This window comes from Lycium ferocissimum, chromosome 7, assembly GCF_029784015.1.
Source record: "Lycium ferocissimum isolate CSIRO_LF1 chromosome 7, AGI_CSIRO_Lferr_CH_V1, whole genome shotgun sequence".
Taxonomy (NCBI): domain Eukaryota; kingdom Viridiplantae; phylum Streptophyta; class Magnoliopsida; order Solanales; family Solanaceae; genus Lycium; species Lycium ferocissimum.
The window spans coordinates 16139559-16164435 of record NC_081348.1 but is presented as its reverse complement, the minus strand read 5'-3'; the positions used below and the strand labels follow the sequence as shown (position 1 = coordinate 16164435).

The 24877-nt window shown below is 35.1% G+C and overlaps 3 protein-coding genes across 3 annotated transcripts in view; 2 read left to right on the top strand and 1 right to left on the bottom strand.

The window, feature by feature from the left end:
• LOC132061962 (receptor-like protein 50) overlaps nt 1–3001 on the top strand; it is a 7934-nt gene extending 4933 nt beyond the window's left edge. The window contains exon 2 of the mRNA XM_059454632.1: nt 1375–3001. Within this exon, the coding sequence (XP_059310615.1) occupies nt 1375–3001 (1627 nt within the window). The remainder of the gene's footprint in view (nt 1–1374) is intronic.
• A 7802-nt stretch (nt 3002–10803) lies between these two features.
• Nucleotides 10804–13620, top strand: LOC132061961 (receptor-like protein 50). The gene has a single exon (XM_059454631.1). The coding sequence runs from the start codon at nt 10804–10806 to the stop codon at nt 13618–13620; it is 2817 nt and encodes a 938-aa protein (XP_059310614.1).
• A 1203-nt stretch (nt 13621–14823) lies between these two features.
• Nucleotides 14824–16828, bottom strand: LOC132063529 (arginyl-tRNA--protein transferase 1-like). Its single transcript, XM_059456103.1, has one exon. It carries the CDS (start codon nt 16576–16578, stop codon nt 14824–14826), a length of 1755 nt encoding a protein of 584 aa, XP_059312086.1. The 5' UTR covers nt 16579–16828.
• Nucleotides 16829–24877: the final 8049 nt, after the last annotated feature.

Sequence of the window (24877 nt, the reverse complement as noted above, 5' to 3'; positions counted from 1 at the left end):
TGATTTGAGAGTCGGGTTATGGATGAAATTGGCAAATTTAAAAATATATGATCCTTAGATAATGGGTGAAATTATTTTTCAATAAAATTCCAATCTTGCCCTTATGGGCCCAAGGCCACTTTTTGGGGTGCGTTTTTGGGCCCATAAGGGCAAGATTGAAATTTTATTGAAAAATAATTTCACCCATTATCTAAGGATCATATATTTTTAAAATTGAGCAATTTCATCCATAAATGGACTCTCAAATCATTAATTCTCCTTTCTTAGGACTAAGACTCGAAACCTTTAATTACCCAAAAATCTTAACTTAGAATTATAATCTAGCTTTCCCACATCTCAATTACCATGAATTTTAAAGGTGACAATACTTCCCAAAGAGAAAAACATAGCAAATAAATCACATAATCTCATATTTCCATCATCGTGTTCCGGATTGGTAATTATCACCCATATAAAAGACTACAGAACCCAAGATGAAATTTAGAAACTGGACATGGACAATAATTGCTCCCCACGTTGGAATGTCACTATGTTACCTAAAGTCAAAAGTCATGGCTGCCAACTTTATCTAAATACATTCTTTTCTAGTTGTTTATGATTATTAACCAATGAAAGATGTCCACAAAATTTGTCTTCTAGCTCTAAAGAAATCAAGCAGCAACAGTAGTCATACATTACCGATTGAAACTTATTTCATCTCACCAACAAATATTATAAAAATCTATGACAAGAGATATGTCTGAAACAATAAATCAAAGGTCCAATACTAGTGCTCTAACCGAGATCTTACCTGAAGTCTAAAACTTGTTGTTTCAACGCACTGCTAATTCTTCTAACGTGAGCAGCCTTTTTTTTTTTTTTCGTGCTATGGATTAATATGCAAGCCAGTAATTTTTTTCACCCTAATACATCTACTATTCTAACATGTAGTCTGGAAATAAATGGGCCTAGCCCACCACTCTTATAAATTATCCAAATTACTTAGTCACCCAACTAACACATAATAGTATAAATTAGGCTCACTAGCCACTTAATTAATTCTCCAACTCATACCTTATATGAGTGCAAATAAAATTCCTATGAATAAACTATTCACACACATTAAATAGATATATTCTAAAATTTACCCGTTAATTAAATCACCGTGCCACCAATTCCCCCAAGTCAAGAATACCATTTAAAAGACGAAAGGTATTTTAAATAAAAACGGCACTGTGTTAGTAAAACGAATTAAACGGGCCCGTTACAATTTTATAGAGGTTTCACATCAGCAAAAGCTTCAACTAATTTCCTTTCTCTGGTCACAGTAGTCCCAATGAGAATTCAAATGTTTTCCCAGCTTTTCTTCATCTTACTACTTTCCATCTGCTGTAGAATGAACGATGTAGACGTAGTAGTGGCAGCTAATTCCAGCAAATGCCTGGAGGACCAGAAGATTTCGCTACTACAGCTCAGAAATAACCTTACTTATGATTCTGAAGGATCCATCAAGCTGGCAAAGTGGGACGAGAGGATTGATTGCTGCCAATGGCAGGGTATCACGTGCAACGGTGCAGGCCAAGTTATTGGTCTTGACATTAGCTATGAAGGGTTCTCAGGCAATATCAATGATTCTTCATTAGCCAATCTTAAGTTTCTTTCTGAAATCATTCTTGATGGGAACTATTTATCTGCTCCAATTCCAGAATTCTTCGCGGACTTCTCCAATCTAACTGTCCTTAGTCTAAGATTGTGCAACTTAACAGGTGAAGCACCTCAGAGATTATTCCAGGTACCAACTCTGCAGATAATTCACTTATCACAGAATGTGATGCTTGGGGGTTCTTTACCTGAATTCCCGTCAAATGCATCTATGCGGATTATAGTTCTTAGTTACACAAATTTTTCTGGAACTTTACCCAAATCCCTTGGGAACCTTAGGAGACTAACTCATCTTGACCTTTTGACTTGCAGTTTTACAGGTCATGTCCCATCTTCTATAGAAAATCTTACCCAGCTTATTTATCTGGATTTCTTCCTGAATCACTTCAGTGGTTCAATACCATCCTTTAGGCAATCCAAAAATCTGTCAATTATGACATTTAGCCATAATAATTTCTCTGGTGAGATTCCGTCTTCTCATTGGGTTGGCCTAGAGAATCTAATAGCCCTTGATTTGAGCAACAATTCACTTGCTGGACTAATTCCGGCATCATTGTTTTCCCTACCGTCACTTGAGATGTTAGATTTGACCGGCAACAAGTTCACTGGCCAAATAACTGAACCACAGAAAGTGACTTCTCCACTAATACAGCTTTATTTGGCTGGCAATAACTTGGAAGGGCCAATACCAGAGTTTTTCTTTGAGCTACACAATTTAAAATATCTTTCGCTTTATTACAACAAATTCAATGGTACTTTGCAGTTGAAAAAGTTTACAAAGCTTGAGAAACTGGTAGATCTTGATCTGTCGGACAACAGCTTATCAGTTGACACAAATCTAAGTGAATCAGAGCTTGCATTGTTTCCCCATTTGAGTTTCTTACGTTTGGGCTCTTGCAGTCTGTACAATATTTCTTTCCTTGTGAGTCTCCCTGAGGTGAGGACGTTAGATCTGTCGGACAACCATCTCAGAGGTGAAATTCCAAATTGGATATGGGAAATTAATGATGGGGTTATCACTTCTCTAAATCTATCTGGTAATCATTTCACGCACTTGCAGAAACCTTATAGATTTCGTGATATAGATTTCCTTGATTTACATCTAAATCTGCTTACCGGAGAAATTCCATTACCACCAAGTGCAGCTTCATATGTGGACTTGTCTAGCAATAAATTTACTTCTATACCACCTGATTTTGGCAATCACCGCTCAAGGGCCGTGTTCCTCTCACTCGCGAACAACACAATCAGTGGAACTATCCCTTCTTCAATATGTAAAGTGGCCAGTCTTGACGTACTTGATCTGTCCAGCAACAGTTTGAGTGGCAGAATACCGGCATGTCTAGCAACAGCACTTTGAAAGTGCTGAACCTTGGAAGAAACAATCTTAGGGGTCATATGCCTGGAAACTTTTCAGAGGAGTGTGGCTTGGAAACCATAGATCTAAGCCACAATAACTTGGAAGGAACGATTCTTCGGTCTATATCCAATTGCAGCAATATAAAAGTGTTAAACCTGGGAAACAACAAGATAACTGATACTTTTCCCTGCTGGCTGAAGAGCTTGTCCAATCTCCATGTACTTGTTCTACGCTTCAATAATTTCCAAAGCAACATTGGTTGCTCTTAGGTCAATCACAGCTGGCCGTCTCTCCAAATCATCGACCTAGCTTCCAATAATTTTAGTGGCATTCTGCCTAGCAATTCATTCTTGGAGCTGAAAGCTATGATGGTTGACTCAGCAGAAGCACATGCACACAATGATCCTCTGCATTTTCAGTCTGAAACAGTGACGCCAGTTTACTACCAGGATAAAGTCACTCTTTCTTTTAAAGGACAAGAACTCAGCACAGGGAAAATTCTTGGTGCCTTCAACTCAATTGACTTTTCGAGCAACAATTTTGTTGGAGGCACACCTGGGACAGTCGGAGAACTCAAATCGCTTTATCTTCTCAACTTGTCTCAGAATGCTCTCACTGGCCAAATCCAACCTGCAATTGGAAATTTGAAGCAATTGGAATCACTCCACCTCTCATTCAACAAGTTAGGTGGGTGTATCCCGCAGAAGCTTTCAGATCTCACATTCCTTTCCTTCTTAAAGTTACCATACAATGAACTGGTCGGGATGATCCTTCAGAAAGTTCATTTATGGGAAACAAGGGACTGTGCGGCCTCCAAGTTAACAACGTGTGCGAGAGTTACATAGGACAAGTACCTCTACAGCCAGCATCTGAAGAAGAGGAAGAAGAAGAAGAAGAGAAGAAGAGCAATTCTTTAGCAGGAGAGAGATGTTTGTAAGCGTAGCATTAGGATTTGCTGTAGGTGTGGCAATCATTTTTCTACCGCTCTTGGTTTCCAAAGGATGGAGAGAATGTTACAACAAGCTGGTTAATGGACTAATTCTCTGGGTGTTTGGCAACGTTTATGTAAAGAAACGACGTAACACTAGCATCAGTGAAATATACTGGAAAAAGAAAGCAGCGAAATCTCACAGCAAAGCTCCGAGTTAATGCAGAAAGCAGCGAAATCTCACAGCAAAGTTTCGAAATGCAGAATTGCAGATGATTAAAGCCAGTTTTTAAACCTTTTAATATTAACAAATCTTATGATTTTTTAATGTTAGTGAGATATTATGATGATGTTAATGGTTAAAACTTTTTGTATAATTCTTGAAGGAGAAGATGCTGATTGATTGTTCCAACATCAAAAAGAGTGTTACAGTTGATGGAATGTAGTCTGTAAATAGTTGTGGAGCTTTAGACTCGACAATTTATCCAAAGTTTGTTCTTTAATCATGCACATCGTTGTGTTGCTGGAATGGACAAATCAAAAGTATTAATGCTAGGCTAAATAGAAATTCTGCTAAAATATGTTTGAATATTCCTTAACTTCTCAGCTTGAAGAATTTTAGTTGTCGTTTGTCAACTATACCTGCAATTTCACCAATAATTATAGGTAGATTTGATGCTACAATTGGAAAATGGACAAATATCAGTGTTGGACATTTTAATAAGCTATTCGATATGTTTCTAATTTATTAGCTTCACCTAAGCCTTTTCAATGGAGGGTAAAGTGACTTTCTCCTATTTGTGTTTTATTCATATGCTCTGTTCTACTAATTTTGGCAGTCTAATTTGTTTCATATTAATAATTGTTACGTGCTAATCACAATTATTTTAGGTTATTTCCAATAATTAAAAAAGATTTTGAAAAAAATGTGAGATTTGTAATAAGCCCAAAAAAAAAAAAAAAAAAATCCTTGCTGAACTCTTAACAACTAGTAATTCGCAGTGGTATTTGCGGTTTACTTTATTACTTATGGGCATCTTTGTCCTTAACTACTTTATCTCTATATTTTTAATATACGTGTTTTGTTCCATATTTTATTATGCCTAAAATAATAAATAGATCCGATGCATAACTTAATGTAGTTATACTTCAATACCGCCAACCAACATCAAATAAAACTAGTTTCAGGACACGCACGTGTGTCCTATGCTAATCAACACAAATATTCAATATATATTAATTAGGATGTGTGCGGTGAATTACACGAAAAATGAAGGAAAAATAAAAGCTCAAACTAATATAATAAACGCAAACATTCGCTATATAATCAACACAAACATTTAATATATATCAAACTGATATCATGCTGTTAATGAACGACGAATATGTTCCACGGTCAATTCCAAACTTATTTATGATACAAAATAAAAATAAAAGAATATCAATTTCTCTAAGTATATGTTTTAACCCAAAAGCCATTATGCTCCATGTTTCCATATTCTTTGTGCGTATGGATTAATTTTAATTTCTTTTAACCTGAAAGCCATTATGCTGCAGAAATAGTTTCTGGAAATATATGTTTGTTGAAGGTCTAAATTAGTTTTACATTTCCTCAAAAATTAGATTTTTCTCTAGTTCTTCCTTAAAATAATTACCATATCATATGTCATAAGTAAAGTCTTCATTCTCTTAGCCATTTCCCTTTTCTCGATGCGCAAAAAGTATTTAGATTTTTATTAAAACTCAAAAAAGTCATCAAATAGGCATTTATGCTTCGCCTCATAGCTAATAAAAATAGCAGAATCTTTAACATTAACATCTAAAATGGTGGCTTTCAATTATCAACTTAGAAATGTTGCATAAATTGTTCTGAAGTTAAATAGCAAGCATATCGTGGTACTTAATAGGTCTAGATTATCAAATTAAAAAATAAAAATAAACAGAACAAAATAGGAATATAAGATGCAACACAAAGGAGAATTGGAGCTAGCTGTAAAAACTGTCAACAGTTTAATAAAGGCAATATACGTATTCTTTCTCACATTGCCAGTGAACCATTATGGATATGAATAAACTATGAGGTGAAATGATGACTTTTACCTCATGTATGTTGAGCGCTTCTCTCCAACAAAAAGTCTATAATTGTTTCATTGTCTGTCGTGTTAAAAAAAACAAAAAAAAAATAGTAAAGAGATAAAACAAAACCTATAATATTGATCTCTTTCATATTGAATAATAATTATCTTGCTTAGAGAATTGATAGTTTAGTACAAATTTGTGATATGAACTAACGTGCGACTGTGTCACCCCAAACAAGAAGACCAAAATAGCAATGTGTTTTCTAAGGGAAAAAAAAAATTAGCCAATGGATAAAGCTCTAACAAAATAAGATAAAAATGATAAAATGTACAGGTGAAGTGATAATTGGATAAAATGTACAGGTGAAGTGATAATTGGTTGCGCATTTTATAAAAGGGCACATGATATATGAAAAGACTTTGAACTGATGCTTTTAATTTGAGAAGCTAAAAGGAGCAATAATTAAATGTCAAATGAGTAGTGGACCAATTTTTTTTTTTTTTTTTTTTTTTGGTAATAATAGTGGACGATTGAAGAGTCCTATTCGGTTAATTAGAAGGTTTTTATTTTTAATCTTTTCTAAATAAAGGGTAAGATGGTACATCAACATTTGATGGATATTTTGGTAATTTAACTTTTAACTTTGTGGCTTCCCACTTTTAAAATAGTATTAGTTTCTGGACACGTGTGTTGCACGTTGATCCTATATCAATTAGTAAAACTTTTTAAAATAACATATATATTGTTAAAACGTGTTAGACGATTAACATGAACTTGGTACAAATACAAGCTCAAAATGACATATGATGAGGCACTTCAACCAACTTGACAAATTAATATAAAATAATTAGTTGTTCAACTCGCAAAAGTAGTTAGGTAGGTACGATATGTAATGACATTGATTAAGATGAGAACCTTGGCGAAAATCAAATTAAGACTACGGAGTCAATAGTCTATTTATCAGTAAGACCTGAATAAAGAGTTTTTATTGACAATCTTTGAAAACCTAAGTCTATTTTTAATTTTTCATTTTGGGTGAAAGAAGAAAAGTTAATTGGTCTTAAAGAAAAGAATAAACTGCACATTTGATTAGGTTATCATTTTCAAAAATTTACACTTTTATGATTAACTGTGTTGAAATTTGAGTCAGTTCATTTTTAAATCTTTTCATTCAATCAATTATTGTTAGGAAGATTGTTTTTCTCAACTGTATTGATGGCAAACTACTTCAAAACTTTTCTTTGTGTCCAAACAATTTTATGTTTGCTAAAAATAAATCATCCTTATGACACTAACTACATTATGAAAAGATATAACAAATACCTCTCAGTAAAAAGAAAATGAATAATATATATCCGTACTTTCTTAAATATGTAGAGACGAATAAGTGAAATACAATACTGTATTAGAAAGATAAGATGAAAAACTATCTGCTTAAATAATGAAATATGTTAACATTAAAATAATATAATATACAAAGGTTCGTTGCGTTAGAAACTAATGATATGCTAGACTTCTTAAGCACTAGGAAGAAAGAATAGAAAATATCACGTTTTTCACCAAAATAACTAATGCTCCTCGCACTAAGAATATCATTTTTTGATGACCCAGCAAAATTTTAAGAGCTTGTTCCAAAAACTTTAATTTTGACGAATATTCCAATATTTCTAAAAAGAACGGCTTGAGATGTGTGAATTTGGAAGAATCCCTCGAAAACACTTGTTGACCTACAAGAAATTTAGAGTTCAAAGTCACACCTTGAAGATTTAAATTAATTGAGGAGGATGACAAGGAACCAGGGGCGGAGCTACAGCCCACCAAGGGTATTCAGGCGAACACCCTTCGCGGGAAAATTATACTGTGTATGTAGGTGAAACACTGTCGTATATCATGATATATGATATTCTGAACACCTTTGAATCAACTAGAGAAGTTGGTCCAGCGGTAAAGGCTGTTCAGAAGGTCCTCGAGGGCCCAAGTTCCATTCTCAGCAACAGCAGTTTTACTCTTTTTAAGAGCAAAACTACCGGTATTCACAACATCTCTGTTTGACTTTTCTTTTTTTACTTTTTAATTAATCTTATTTCAAGTAAACAAATCTTAAAAGTCATTTTTGAACTAAATATAGTATAGTTTGATTTAAAAAATTTGGTGCACCCATTTATTCTTTTCAAATTTTTTTTTATTTGGCTAAGTTTGAACACCCTTAACAAAGTTCCTGGCTCCGCCACTGCAAGGAACAACATGATGAAGATAGTTAAACAAAAATAACCAAAATAGTAAAGTTATAATTTGATAAGACCTCCAAATGTACAAATAATACCAAAGAGAAGACCAAAATGAAATAAAATAACATTTAGCCATAACTCACCTAGGGGAAATTTAGAACTGTAATGAAGAGAATGTGCCAAGTACCACAGATTTATATATGTGTGTGTGTGTAAGTGAAAGGCGTAAGTGAAAGGCTTAGTGCAAATGCAGATTTCCTAAACTTGCCTCTTTTTTTTCCATTTTGTGACTTCAACTAAGTCATTATTCCCATCAACCCCCTGAACTCATCCTCAAGTGTGTGTCTATCAAACCCCCTAAATCTGATTTTTATTAGAGGCAGAAATTAAATTGGGGAAATGAAGGTGGAGAAATATTTTAGACATATGGTAAGCTATTCTTTAGGTCATGGATGTGTCAGTTTCTGCTGGTTCTACTCTTCCACTGCTAGCTTAATTAAGAGTTACTCTTTATTTCCCTCTCAATTGCTGTTAATTTTAGCTAAAAGATGGCATAATTAAATTAGAATGTATATTAGCATGTTGCTACATTGAAGTTGGAATACTATGTAAGTCAGATTGTGTTTGATAGACACACTTGAGAACGAACTCAGGGGTTCAAGAGGAACAACTCTAAATTGAGATGCCAAAATGGAAAAAAGGAACAAGTTTAGGGGATCGCATATGCATTAAGCCTAAGTGAAACGATATTTACATTAATATTTTTCTTATAATAAATAAGATAGTAATCCGGCCAAAAAGCTTAGTCCAACTTTTACTTTTTCGGCAGCCCAATTTTTTTCCAGATTTTCTAATTGCAATATTAAAAGAAAGATTTATTAATCTTTCTTCTACTAATTCGGTCCAAAATTTTATTCCGCCTTTTGAGTTTTTTGTATCCCAAAATATTGTCCAAACTTGACATGTTAGTACAATGAAATATTAAAACTTATATCACTAACGTGTATAAGCAAATGATTAGAGAGGATACAATTATGGTATAGAATTAACATTGACAAAAAGTAATAAGAATAGAAAATAGATATACCTGATTAAAACTTCTAGATGGATTTGGTGTGCTGATGGTGACCAGATATGCAGAATTAGGATAACATCATTTGCTTATAAACAGAGAATTTTTTCCAATACACAATGAGTTTTGTAGTTTGTTGTTCAATTATGAATTTAACAATAAATAAAGGAAAAGAAAAGACTGTAAGACTGCCATACATGATTATTATTGGAAGATGAAGGAAACAAAATATTGGAAGGACACTCCAAAGGGTGATACAAACGTAAATTTGCAGTAAGAAATGGGACGATAAAAAGACTCTGTAATGAATGCATTAGCTTCTGGAACACGTTCCCACGTAAGACTGTATTCATCTTTTACATTTTATTATTGATTTTATTATTTATTGAAAGGTGCATTTACTTTTTAGGACAACAATTTTATATGAATAATTTTCAAGTGAAGGATAAAATGGTCCTTTCAATTTTTAAGGGACATTTTGGTAATTCAATTTTGCCTTTAAAATCTTTCCATTTTTAGTATAATATGATGATATGATATGATGATAATGCAGTATTTAACTCTTTCTTATACCGTCAATCAAAAACTGCACGAGTTGCACATGCATTGTATTCTCTAATCTCTCTAATTAAACATAGTGTGCGGGATCTTATGCAGAATTATTTTTTCAATCTCTTCCTTTGATATATTATCCTTACTTAGCTGTTTCCTTTTCACATTTTTCTTTTGAAAATGCTGAAAACAAAGATGGGAAAGATATATTCCACGCATATTTTAATCTGAAAGTGCCAAGTATTTTAATTCAACTTGGCTCATTTGATTAAACTCCACGAGGATAATTTTCTTCATTTGAGAAGTCATTAAAACTTGCATGCACTAATAACTTTACCAATTATAAGAAAAAAGAATAATAAACTTTTTCATTTTCGATAATTCACATGCCAAAAGTCAATCAAACTTTAGCAGCATCAATGTCTGAAACCGTGTCAATTAGTACTGGAAGCATGTTTAGGCAATCGGCTAGCTACAGGTAAAAGGACTAGCTAGTATATGTCACACGATGTAATATTATAATTGGAGAACTATTTTTTTTTATATATATATTGATTTATAAATCTATTGAAATGTAACTAACTTTCAGTAGATGTGAGAAGATTGCTGCATGTCAAATTTAGAGAAGCTGCTTCAAGTGTTCCTTCAACTACATAACACACTTTATGGGTCAACACACGGTTTCAACGTACATAAAATAATGTATAAACTAATCATCTTGTTCGACTTGTGTCTTTATCTTAAAATAGGCTAATAATTGGGGGGCTGTTAGCCTAAAGATAATAGGATGAAAATAGCCATATCGAACCCAAAAAAAAAAATAAAAAATCCAGGTTTGTTTATTCGCACGAGGATGACCCCGCATCCTCATGCAAGTTTTGGCTATTTTATACGTTTCAGATCCACAGAAGCTTCAGCTTTCCCTTTCTGTTTCACAGTCTAAATGAGAAGTCAAATGGTTTCTCAGCTTTTCTTGATCCTACTAATCTCCATTTGCTGTAGAATGAGCTATGTAGTGGCAGCTAATTCCAGCAAGTGTCTTCAGGATCAGAAGATGTTGCTTCTGCAGCTCAGAAATAACCTTACTTATGATTCTGAAGTATCCACCAAGCTAGTGAATTGGAATGAGAGAATTGATTGCTGTCAATGGCAGGGTGTCACTTGCAACGGTGCAGGCCAAGTTATTAGTCTTGACCTTACTAATGAATTGTTTTCAGGCAGTATCAATCCATTAGCAAATCTTAAGTTTCTCTCTGTAATCCGTCTTGATGGGAACAACTTATCTGCTCCAATTCCGGAGTTCTTTGCGGATTTCACCAATCTAACTGTCTTGAGTCTAAATTCCTGCAACTTGATAGGAGAAGCACCTCAGAAAATATTCCAGGTACCAACTCTGCAGGCTATTGACTTATCAGTAAATGAGATGCTTGGGGGTTCTTTACCTGAATTTCCTCCAAATGGATCTCTCCAAGCACTGCGGCTTAGTCGTACAAAATTTTCAGGAATTTTACCCGAGTCTATAGGGAACCTTAAGATGTTGTCACATGTTGAACTTGAGGCTTGTAATTTTACAGGTCCAATTCCAACTTCTATGGAAAATCTAACCCACCTTGTTCATCTGGATTTCGACTGGAATAGCTTCTCCGGTTCGTTTCCATCTTTTAAGCTGTCCAAAAATCTCACTTTTATAAGATCTGCTAGAAATAAATTGACAGGAATATCATCCGACTGGGAAGGCTTTGATAATCTTGAGTATCTTGACCTGAGTAACAATTCAATTTCTGGGCTCATTCCAGCATCATTGTTTTACCTACCATCACTTACAGGTTTAGTTCTGTCCAACAACAAGTTTTCTGGCCAAATAACTGACTTACAAAATGTAACTTCTCCTCTAGAAGATATTGACTTGAGTGCCAACAAATTGGAAGGGCCAATACCTGAGTTTATATTTGAACTTCACGGTCTTTTTGATCTTTCACTTTCATCCAACAAGTTCAATGGCACTGTGCAGTTGAAGAAATTCACAGAGTTCGATAAGCTTGTAAATCTTGATCTGTCCCACAACAGTTTATCAGTTGACACAGATATAAGTGAATCAGAATTTTCCTTGATACCCCAGCTGAATTCTTTCATGTTAGCGTCATGCAATCTGCAAAATATTTCCTTCCTCAAGAACCAATCGAAGTTGTCAATGTTAGATCTATCAAATAACCAGCTTACCGGTGAAATACCAAACTGGTTGGTGGAAATCAATGATGGACTTCTTCGTTTTCTGAATCTTTCTTTCAATAAATTCACACATATTCAAGAACCTTACACATTTGGTTTTCTAAATTTCCTTGATCTGCATTCAAATCTGCTCACTGGGGTTATTCCATTACCACCACGTGCAGCTGCATATATTGACTTCTCCGACAATAACTTTGCTACTTTGATACCGCCTGACTTTGGCAATTATCTCGTAACCGCTCGGTTCCTCTCAATTGCAAACAGCAAAGTTATCGGTAGTATCCCTTCTTCAATCTGCAATTCCAGCTATCTTGAAGTTCTTGACTTGTCTAACAACAGTTTGCATGGCACAATACCGCCATGTTTAGCAGAAAAGAGCAGCACACTGAAAGTACTCAACCTGGGAAAGAACAATTTCATAGGAAATATACCTGAAAAGTTTTCTTATAATTGTGAGTTAGAGAGCCTCGACCTCAGTCAGAATCACTTAACAGGTCTGCTTCCTCGTTCTTTATCCAACTGCACAAGGCTAAAGGTATTAAATCTTGGAAACAACAAGATCAAGGATACTTTCCCCTGCTGGTTGAGGGACAATTCAGATCTTCGGGTACTTGTATTACGCTTCAATGGTTTCCATGGGAACATTGATTGCTCTCGAGTGTCTTCCAACTGGACCTCTCTTCAAATCATGGACCTAGCTTCCAATAATTTAAGTGGCGTTCTCCCCCGAGGTTCATTCTTGGAGCTAAAAGCACTGATGGTTGACCCATCTTTAGCATATTCACGCTCTGATATCTTGCATTTTGAGTCTCAATATGTTTGGTTAGTATACTATCAGGATACAGCCACTGTTTCTCTTAAAGGACAAAATGTTGAACTGACAAAGATCCATCTCTTCTTCACCTCCATTGATTTTTCAAGTAACAATTTTGTGGGGGACATACCAGAGACAGTTGGAGATCTCCAATCACTTTATCTTCTCAACATTTCACACAACAATCTCACAGGTCAAATCCCTTCAGCAATTGGAAATTTGAAGCAATTGGGATCACTGGACCTCTCATTCAACAGGTTAGGTGGCAATATCCCAGAAAAGCTAGCTAGCCTCACATCACTTTCCGTCTTAAACTTATCATATAATGAATTGGTTGGAATGATTCCACGAGGCAACCAAATTCAAACCTTTGAAGATGCTTTCATAGGAAACAAGGGGCTCTGTGGGTTTCCGCTGAACATAACTTGCAAAAATAACTCAGCAGTGACACCTCCACAGCCGCCAGAACTTGAAGAGGACAGATTCATTTCAAGGACGGAGATTTATGTCAGCGTTGTGTTAGGATTTGTTGTCGGAATCGGGATCATCTTTATACCACTTTTGTTATCTAAAAGATGGAACCACTCGTACAACAAACTAGTCGACAGATTGATATTAAGAATATTTCAGCAGCAAGATCAAGACGGGAGAACTAGTAAGAGCAGTAGAGTAGTATCTAGGAAGAAAGCAGCAGGGAAATCAAGAGGCACTCGTTAAGTTCACAAGATGTAACACTTCCTTGCAGCATGACTGGTCACTATTACCTCTAATTGTTTCCACTGTGTGTTATCGGTGTTTCTTACCTTTCATGATTCATTTTAGTTGCTTCTTATTAGATAGTAGAAGAAAAAAATGCAACCTTGCTTCTTTCTGCTTTATAGTTGTAGGAAATAGCTCAGTGAATAGCCATAACAAAAAAAACTATTACCAACTAAATCAAAGTAAAATGGCTTCTGCATGATCTTTTCCCTGAAAGAGAATGATTTGGAGAAAAGTTCATCCAAATATACACGTTAAAATTTCTATTGCAGATAAAGAATGTACTAAGGCATAGTCATGTAATGTTCTCAAAAGTTAACCAAAGCATAGCATTATAAGAAGCCAAAAAGGAAAGTAACATTGCCTCAGGTCAACTACGAAGAAACATTTCAACAAGCACCTGCTGAGCAAGTGTGCACACATTTCAACAAGCACCTGCTGAGCAAGTGTGCACTAGAGACATTATGCAACAAGATTCAGAACCGAGCTCTTTTTTTTTTTTTTTTTTTTTGGAGCATTACAAGTATCCTGTTGTATATATTTCCACGACTATATGACATATTTTCAAATTCAGAAAGTGAGGAGAGATCGGAGTTTTATATCCAAAATGAAAACTGGGTAAAGGCGTAAACCATTGTGTCCATAGCTGAAAAGATGTTCTTTGTTCCACCTACCAACAGGTCAATCACCCAGGAGTTTTTTGTCAAACAATTTAATGAACCTACTATTAAAATTATTTGCAATGCAAGGATGCTAGACGAAGAAGGTGCTACTTTTATTTTATACATGGAAGAGAGGTAAAGAAAGCCACATGATCCTTGGAAGATTTTCAAGCAAGTACCATATTGAGTAGCTCCACCCCAATCTGATCCTTGTTTGTACCAAATCGACTAGCAGAGAAGCAACGTACCAACTGCAAGTCCCTATGCTATGGAAAATGCACAATGCAGCTTAATTTAACAGTTAAAAGTAATTCTCCTCTAGTTTGCATCCCCAAACACACCAACGAATACACTGTTGAAGAACAAACTTCTGGCGGCTTTCCCAGGCTCCCTAGCTCTACCGTCAACTCGAGGACATGATATAACAACTTTTTGGACTCATTGCAGAGTCGGCTTAACGAATAAACCATTCGTTCAGAGAGCTCTGCACCAACAGCCCTCATTTATACCGCCTTTCACTGGAACCAAAAGCTTGCCTCAACTCCTCTCTGTCTTCTACTTTGGGCAGTTTGATGTCACTGCTCTCAATGACCAATTCATCATCTGAATCTTCATAATTAAATTCGTCCATTTCCTCATCCTCATCCTCACCAACAAAAATATCATTTGATCCGTGAAAGCACTGTTCATCCGTTTGCTCCTCAAAATTTTCAAGGGTACTCAGCGGAAGAGGCCCTCCATTTTGTGTGGCAAAATCAGATAAAACTACGTACCGTTTCCTGTCAAGCAGTGGCTTGGCAACATCAAATGGAACCCACTGATAACGCAACGGGCAGAGAAGCTCAGAAGGCCGGTATGCTGCTTTGTATCTCATTTTGCTGCAGGAGTGAATGTAGTAACCCAGATAATAGTACTGTAAACTTGGACAATGTACTTGATTCTGTGCAACCCACCTTATTTCTTGTAGGGCGGAATACTTACCTAATGATAAGAAGGCAAAATCTGGATCCCAGAATAAATATTTGCTCGACAAACACTTGGGGAGAATATCTATGACACCAACTGCAACTAGCCGTCCATCAATCAGATACTGCTGATGGAAAGAACCAAAGCCACAAGGGGGAACGGTAAGGTCCCCTGATGACGGTGGAACGAATATTAAGGGTGTATCAACCAAAAATCTCTTGTATGAGCTCTCAGCGACTTTATCAGGAGAATCATTGTGCACACTAATCTGGTACCTCCTATACAAGGAATATTCTTCGGGATCGAAACTGGCCCTTTTAAGACGAACCTCAAATGTCCTCCTTTTGAGCTCGGGGTTTTCGCGTGCTGTTGATGAGAAGCTCTCTTTACTACAGCTTCTTGATGAGGATTGCTTCGACTCATTCTGGTTTCTGACTACGGCAACTCGTCTTTCGGAAGAGTAGAAGTTTATATGTCCATTGCCAGCTCTAACTAATAAGCCCAATGATTCTGCTAGACTGTTTAGATGGCTACCTAGTTTTTCAGCAATCACTTTTGGGGTATCAGCAGCTTGCCCCCTTTCCCCAGCCCCCAATTCTGATGATTTTTCATGCTCAACATCTTTTCTTTGTCGCCTTAAAGTAGCTGCAATCTGGAATGAGATGCTGCTGGTAAATAACAGATCCTCTGACCCTTGAGTGGATAACTTTCTTTTCGCAGGTGCAACCTTTTTCACAGAGGCTCTTGGAAACTGGAAATCAGAAGAAAGATCCCCACCTCCAATGCACACATGTACTGCTTTATCTATCTGACTTTCCATATGGGGGATCAACGGTTCAGTTTTGTACTTTTCTTCAAGGTTACCTGTTTGTGAATCGCCTGAAGAATCTGTTGCATCCTTTAAGTCATCTGAACTTTTATCTAATTTGCCATCCAGAAACCTCTGCATTCGTTTCAGCACTCGACGTTGTTCCTTGGAAGGAACAAAATCACTTGATTTGAGACGGATGGTGTAAGACGGACAGCATGTCGTTTCCATCTCAGGTTTGTACAAGAGACAGCCGGCTCTTCTCCATCCTCTATCTAGAAGGGCTTGATAGTCATCAACTGTCAGACTGCGTGCCCATAATCTGTGAGAGATACTAGTGCTCCCACCAGATTCACAGTAACCACATGAGCTTCTACACTGACCAACATCGTCAACCACTGAATCAACGCTACTATTGCTATTGCTATTACTATTACTGCTGCTCGCTTCACTTCCCATCTTCTTCTTCTTCTCAGACATCTAAGATCTTCTAGGTTTTTGTCCTCGGGGAAACGAAAGTGTTTTTGAATTGAATGAGGGAGGAGGTAGTTGACTCGTTATGGGACAGATAGATAGAGTAGCCGGAATTCAAACCTGTAGAACAAGTCCTAATGGAGATATCCCCGATTAAGAAAAGAACAATTGGTAATGGAATTCGCCTATTTTCCTTTTACTTTTTATATATTGCGTGCTTGATGTGCACTTCCCCGTCAAATCCGAGTCAACGGATCTACCCTATGATGGAACCCAGCTCTTACCCCCGTTTGGATGGTGGTTTCCCGTGGTTCATTAATGTATGATTTTTTATGAAATCACGTTTGTTTTCATTATTTTTAAAATTATATGGTATAGTATTATAAATTTGTGGTTCATCCCATGATTATATGACCATAAAAAGTCCTAATTTTTGTAACTACGGATTTGGTGATTTTTTCGTGATTACATATTTCATTTCTCCATTATATCCCACCATCCACCCCACCCCCACCCCCACTCTACCACTCAACCTCACCCCACCCCACCACACCACCTCTCTACCACCCACCCCTACCCCTAACTACCCCACTCCTCTGCCACCTACCCCAACCACCACCTACTACCCCTCACCACCGCCCAACCCCACGCCACAACTGCTCACCCCCACCCACCCCTCCACCACCTCCACCCACTACCCCTCACCACCACCTAACCCCACCCCAACAACCACTCACCCCCACCTTACCACCCACTACTCCCACCTTCATCCCACAACCACCCACCCCTCCACCCCCACCCACTACCTACTTATTTTTTAATGTTCTTATTTTATTCTTTATCTGAGTTTTATTAATATATATAAACTAATTTCTAATTAAGAGTTAAGGGTATTTTAGTAAACTTACAAGTTATTATACGATATCATACGGATCCGAACCAAACAATACAAATGTTATTAAACCACAACAAACGATACAGTCTATCCAAATATTGTGTTCATTAATACAGTACAATACAATACAACACCATACTGTACCATATCATACTGTACATTAATGAACCACGGGAAACAACCATCTAAACAGAGGGTTAGATACTTTGAGTAAGGTTTTTTTTTGTTTTTTTGTTTCCTTTTGATCCCATTATTTTTCCTTTAACAAAATTGTTAAGGCTTATTGGGTTGAGAGAAAAAAGGCAAAAAAAATATATTAGATTTTAAAGAAAAAAATTGATTGTAGTGCGATCTAAAAGAGTTGTTATTTCATCACGTTTAAGTGTTAACTTCAAATATTAATTTGAATAATAGTAAGCAATTTGCACTTGTTCATTGATATTGTGCTGCATAAACTATATCTTATGAGACACTAAGAAAAATTAGTAAGTCTAACCAAAATCAGAAAAAACATAAAAATACGGTATATATATATGTTAGGCTTTTAAGTTCAAGCTTAGTTGGTGTGAATGAGAAATTGAGGAAAAATTAAAAATTTGAGCAAAGTTCCTTTTAGAAAGAGCACTTTGTACCACATTGGTAGTGGAAAGGAAGAGTTGTGTGTTTATATATTAAAACACATCTTCTAGCTCATAAAGGGTTAAGAAGAGGACCTCCCCTCGCGCCGTCGTCGTCGCTCGGCTTTGGATTTGGACTTGGTCAAATGATCTGATTGATTGATAATCTTTTTGGACCAAATTTATTTTTTCAAAGGTACTTCCGCTCCCAGGACTTCTTGCAATTAAAATTTCTCAACTTCTTCTTTTCACATTCAGTGCATTGTTTTACAAACTATTAAATTGTGAGTGCCCTGTGATTTGCTCCGTTTATTTGAGTTCGCCGGAGTTCTGTGGTTTGTAGTGCCGCTACTACAGAAACGTTCTTCCGTTCTATCCTGGGAGGAAGTAACCCATTTCCTTTGGCAACAGTGAGGGAGTTATAATTCCTTAAGGACACACAAGCAACTTGTGGGCTCGGAATATTTTTTTCTACTTCTTCTACATTTCTGTTTGATTATTTTCTGTTTCTGGTTTTGATTAACAAACAGAAACTAGTATACTGATTACTGTTTTACATTATGGTTAATAACAAGCTTAAGGAATTATAATCTTTATGTTTCCATATTATTAAATACGTTCAACAGAAAAAGGAAGAAGTTGCATAAGTCATAACCGTGGAGTTTTACATGTGGGAATTACAAAAGACAACGTTGGGAGAAGTTGCAAAATCCACGGGTGTGACCATCACTTTTATACTCACACCCGTCAAGTGTTGGCATCGAGAAAGAAGTTGTATAATCCACGGGTGTGACCATCACTTTCATACTCACACCTAGGGCTGGGCATAAATACCGAAAATCAAAAATTCAGACCGAACCGAACCGAACTTTCAAGAAACCGAAACTGAAAGAACCGAACCGAACTTTGATAAAACCGAAATAGCTGAACCGAACTTTGATGAAACCGAACCGAAAAACCGAAATTTATACATTACCCAAAAAAATTAAAATAGTGCAGACCCATTAAGTTTAAGCCAAAAAAAAAAACTCAATTGTAATAAGCTCCCTTTTGCTTTTGTATCCCTAATTTTCCACTTCAGTTGAGAAAATCAAATATCCTTAACAAATAAAGGTGACTAGGATGTGTCTTTAGGATTAATGTATGTCCTTTATGTGTTTTCTTAATTATTATTACTGTATGTATATAACACCTAGTAATCCTATATTATGGTCATGGTTTTCTGTTCTTGTGTATCTTGTTTGTTTGATTTTGATTTTAATTTGTTAGTTTTATATTTTGTTGCTTTTGAGAATATGAATTAGTGTAAATGGAATCGCTTCTAATATCATATCAAAAAAACCGAATTGAAAAAAGAGAGAGAAAGAGAGAGAGAGAGACCAAACTTCAAAAAGAGAGAGAGAGAGAGAGAGAGAGCCGGCAAACCGAAAGAACCGAACCGAACTAGTTTGGTTCGGTGTTCGGTGTCCACCTTCAAAAAACCAAAACCGAAATAGCCAAAATGAAGTTTGATAAAACCGAATCGAAGAACCCAACGCCCACCCCTACTTACACCTGTCAAGTGTTGAAATCCACGGGTGTGACCACTACTTTCATACTCACACCCGTCAAGTGTTGGCATCAAGAAAGAAGTTACAAAAATTCACGGGTGCGACTACCGTTGTCATATTCTCACCAGTCAAGTAAGGTCACGGATGTGAACACTAATTAAAGGAATGCATTCGTAGGGGGAGCGCTACATTTTCCTATAAATAGAAGCATTTCCTATAAATAGAAGCATCACTTTGCGTACAAATCATCCAATATTTTAGAAGACAAAGTGTTAATCTTGGTCTATTTCTCTTTTCTTTCCCTTGTAGTGAAAATATTTCTCCAAGTCTTTCAATATTTCTAGTTTCTTAAATTCATATTTTCTCTTTTGTAACTCCATAATGGAGTAATCTCTTTTTGTTGGAATAGTTGAAGAAACTTTGTGTAATGTTATATTATCTTATCTTAGTTATTCCTCGTCTTGATAATATTTAAGTGTCATACTTTGTGTTGGAATGATATATTCTACTAATCATTATTGTTACTTAGTAGATTTTGTGTTATGATTACAGTTATATTAATTTGTACTTCTAACAAGGAGGGAAATTAATATACTATAATAATCGCATAAAATATATATGTAATAATAATTTTTAGTCATCTATTATTCCAAATCTTTGAACTTGCTTCTTTTAATCCTAATTCTCACCAAGGGGTTATTTCGAGTTAGTTCCTAGGTTTAAATCTTTATCTTATTTCTTTACGTCCTAATGCTCGCGAAGGAACAGTCTCAAATAATTTTATTGATTTGAGGGATCTCTATCTTATTTCTTTCAATTCTAATTCTTACGGAGGGATTGTTTCAAATAATTTTATTGATTTAAGGACTAATCGTAAGAGGTCTTTATTCCGCATAACACAAATCAAGTCCAGGAAATATTTCTACTGTTTTGTGGTATTTACTGAAAAAAGGTTTTATTGTCATATATACACTAAGTGGATTCAACGACTCCCAACTCTTTCTTTTGAAAGTTGTTTCTTTTGTTAAAGTAATTTACAAATTTAAGTCACTACTCTCCTTTCATCGATTTGATTCTCTCAAATAGCAGCCAAAATACTACAAGTTTGTAGCACAGATTTTCAAATCTCTGTGGGATAATATCTTAAACTATATTAGAATTTGACAGAGTACGAGCATAATTTTCTATGCACCTTGGCCTCGTCAACATTAAGTGTGTCTATCAAACACAATCCGACTTACATAGCATAAGTTTCATTTTTTTTTTTACTCTAGTATGGTTGGCACAAGACCCTACAAATCACAATAATTGAAACTAAAACTAAAAATAACTGAAAATCAAAACATATTTTTTTAAAGAGAATCAAGAATGCACATATTAATACATCATCAGCATAGCATTATCTTTATCAACATAGCCAAATTCCATGAATATATTAGCTTAACTTTCAAGGATACATCATGTGAGATGTTATGTAAGTCGGATTGTGTTTGATAGACACACTTAAGGCTAAGTTTAGGAGTTCAATAGAAACAACACTTAGTTGAGGTGCCAAAATAAAAAAAAGGGACAAGTTTAGGAGGCCGCATATGCATTAATTATTAAAAATGTATATAGTATAATATACACATATAAACAACATATCTAATGTACTAGTGCAAATAATATATATATATATATATATATATATATATATATATATATATATATATATATATATATATATATATTATCCTAAGTGTAAATTATGTATTAATTGTATATCTTATATATTTATATCAAGTATATACTATTAATATATCATTATTAAAAAGACTATCAGATATGATTTTAGCAGAAGATTTTCATCATTGGTGGTCATCATAATATCTACTTTGTTTCCACACACAAAAAAAAAAAAAAATGGTAAAACAAAAAAGTTTCTTAATGAAAAACATTATTCATATATGATAACAATACCATTTTTTCTATTTATGGGTAAGCGAATCTTCATAAATCACCTTATAACTGATAAAGACATAATTAATTAATTAGCTTAAATTTAGGGATTTTTTTTTATAATGTGAATTTTTTGATTTCCGGAGAGAGAATAGGTTCCTATTTAGTATATCATGTAATAATGAAATTGGTTGTAAATTATGTAATAATTTACTCATTTGCTAGTATTTATGTAACTTCCCCTTTTTTCATTTATAAGATAAGATAGTCTCCATTGAGAAAATGATATTGTTGTGACAAGTCAGATCTTTTGAGACACAAAAAGAAAAGGAAAAAAGGAAAAGAAATCTTGTGATCAAAAACTCAACGTGAGATTAAACAGAGATCGTCAACCAAATATTTTTTTAAGCTAATTTAAAACAATCAAAATTTATTTATTTTTGAGACAAAGGAGATGGAAGGGGATGATGATAAATTCTTCCTTCCATATTGGACAGTGTTTTGACCCGCCTCAAGCTATGAGAATTTCAAATATTTTTCGTAAAATTTTCAACAATTAATCCAGATTCATATTGAAAAATTCCACTACGAGAATAAAAAGTGTAAAGAAATGGATCATAGGCCTAACTTAACCCCAAAAGTTAAAAATGAGGGAAGGATTCAAAGTCGTATAAGAAGGCTACTCACCTATCTCATTAACCACTCATGAGGGACCTTTTTTCATTCTTCAACACCCACCTCACACCCACTTGGACATCTGAAGCGTAGACAATCTAATTTGGGAGCTCATCATCAAGTGAGATGGGTCCTGTTCTGGTACCATGTAAACACTACAAGAAAGTACAGAAATGGCAATAACTCTTTTGGCAACAAAAGTGATATAGTTGGCAAAATTCAATATTTCGCAACAACTTAGTTTTAGTATTGACATATATAATGAATCTTTTAAAAATAACTTTTTTTGTTGCCAGACAATTTAATTTTGTTGCCATGGTATTGTCTGTTGTTACAAAAAGTACTTTTGGCAACAAAAAAAAAGTTGTTGCACGTCGTTGCAACAACAGCCAATGGGAAAAGTTTATGCAACAATAAAAAATATGTTGTTGCCAAAAGTACTTTTTGCAACAATAATCTATCTATGACAAAAAAATATTTTTTGTTAGCAAATGTCTTCTTTCTTGTAGTGAAAGAAATGGATCGTGGGCCTAACTCAACCCCAAAAGCTAGCTCATGAGGGAAGAATTGCGCAAGTCCATATAAGGAGACCACCCTTCTCATTAACCACCGATGAGGGAAGAACCACCGATGAGGGAAGAAATTTACTTGGGGCAGAGAACATATAAGTGGTATTTATATTTAGTAACTACACTTTTCTTTAATTACATTTGGTAGCTAAATGTTGTATTTCAATTACACAAGGTAACTAATACAATAACTCTATCCTCCTCTCTGCTCTCTAACGTTCTCTGCTCTCTTCCCTCACTTTCTCTCTCCTCCTCTCTCGCCCGGAACATGTCCTCTCTCTATCCAAAATTTCCTAAATTTGTAAAAATTCGCTCTGTTTCTCTTTCTAAAATTCTAAATCCACGCATCATAATCGAGACATACGCGCACACACACATACACACATACATGTTTACTCGTTGTAAATCGTGTATCTACCACTTCACAACCCTAGGTTGTATGGATTGTTAACCATTCCTTTGATTTTGTGTGGATCTATGTTGATTTGAATGGATACGACATCGTCTTCTTTGTCAATGGCAGAGTCGTCGTCTTTTCTCACCTATCTTCTCTTTGCCACCCTTCTGTCTTCCTCTCCATTTTCTCCGGCGAGTTCTAACCGACGCCGTCACACACCGATCGAAAAAATGAGTAGGTCGGTAAGGCCCGATTCTGACCGGAACAACGATTTCGGGTGACTTCCAGTGGAACCCAATGATCTCCGACATATTTTATTTCTTGTATTTCAAATCCGAGCCTACTTATTTCTTGTATCTCAAATTTAAGCGTATCTTATTTCTTATATCTCATATCTGAATGTATTTGAGTTTATTTGTTTTTTTTAGTGTAAAATTCAGTGTTTTTTTTATGTATTTTTCACCTGTATATACAAATAAATACAGTGAATTTGAGCACAGCTGAATATCCCTATATCTATTTGCATTTATGTTGTTTGAATACAACCAAATTTAAATACCATAAGTTGAATACAATGTTAAAGTAGCTACGAATGACTACATCCGAATTCAATACACCATTATTGAATATAGCGAAATATAGCCGAATTAGAATATGGCCGAATTTGAATACATGTTACTGTAGCTACGAAATGTAATTAGCAAAAAGTATAGCTATGCCTAAAAAACCCCTAAAATATAGTCATAAAATTCCCTTTTTTCATTCTTCAACAAAAAAGCTTTCTATCAAAGATGATTTAGAGGGTGTTTGGAGTGACACAAAAACTAGAAAAGTGCTTAAAAGCACTTACTTTTAAGGCATGAAAAATACAAAAATAAGCCAAAGCTAAAGCCAAAGTTGGGTATACCCAACTTATGACTTTTGGCTTTTAGCTTATAAGCTAAAAGACTAGTACTTTTTAAAAGCCAATCCAAACACCCTATGGTTCAGAACCAAGATCTCACCCCCCAAAAGTGGTGGTCCCTGGTCGGTATGGTTTAGCTGGATTAAGATATACTAGATGCCCTAGCACGGGCCCAACAATTTATGTTACAGTGAATTCCTTCAATTTTATTTTATGTGATTCGATTTTTCTTTTAAATTGCTTAAGATAGAAAATTTCGGAAATAATTTAATTAAAATTTATTTTACCTTTAATGATAGGTTTTTATAGTTATACAAATGTGAAGACATGTTTACACCACAACTTTAAAAAAAATTGATAGTCACACATGTTGTGACACATTTAATATGACAAATTTAAAAAATTCTGTGTCAAACTACATAGGTTCACATAAATGTAAATGAATGGAAAATAGCCCTTCATCGGCAAGCATAGATGATAACCTGATCTATTTCTCAAGTGGCTTCTATATAGCACGACTCCTACTTTTCTTTTTATTTCGTCTAAACAAAGAATGTCCCTCTTAAATTATGAAATAATTTTATTTAATTGGTTTTGTTCCATCCATGATGACAAGCTTTAACCGTCATACAAATATTGTGACATATTTAAGATCATAAAATTCATTTTTTTGCTTTCAATGGAAAGCACCTTAAATTAAGTAATAATCATCGCTTCAAAATACGAATACTGGCCTGAACTCTGTTGTATTCGCTCTCAT

Excerpts from the sequence above, each read along its gene's own strand:
- LOC132063529 (XM_059456103.1), bottom strand. The coding sequence starts at position 16,578 with ATGTCTGAGAAGAAGAAGAAGATGGGAAGTGAAGCGAGCAGCAGTAAT.
- LOC132061961 (XM_059454631.1), top strand. The coding sequence starts at position 10,804 with ATGAGAAGTCAAATGGTTTCTCAGCTTTTCTTGATCCTACTAATCTCC.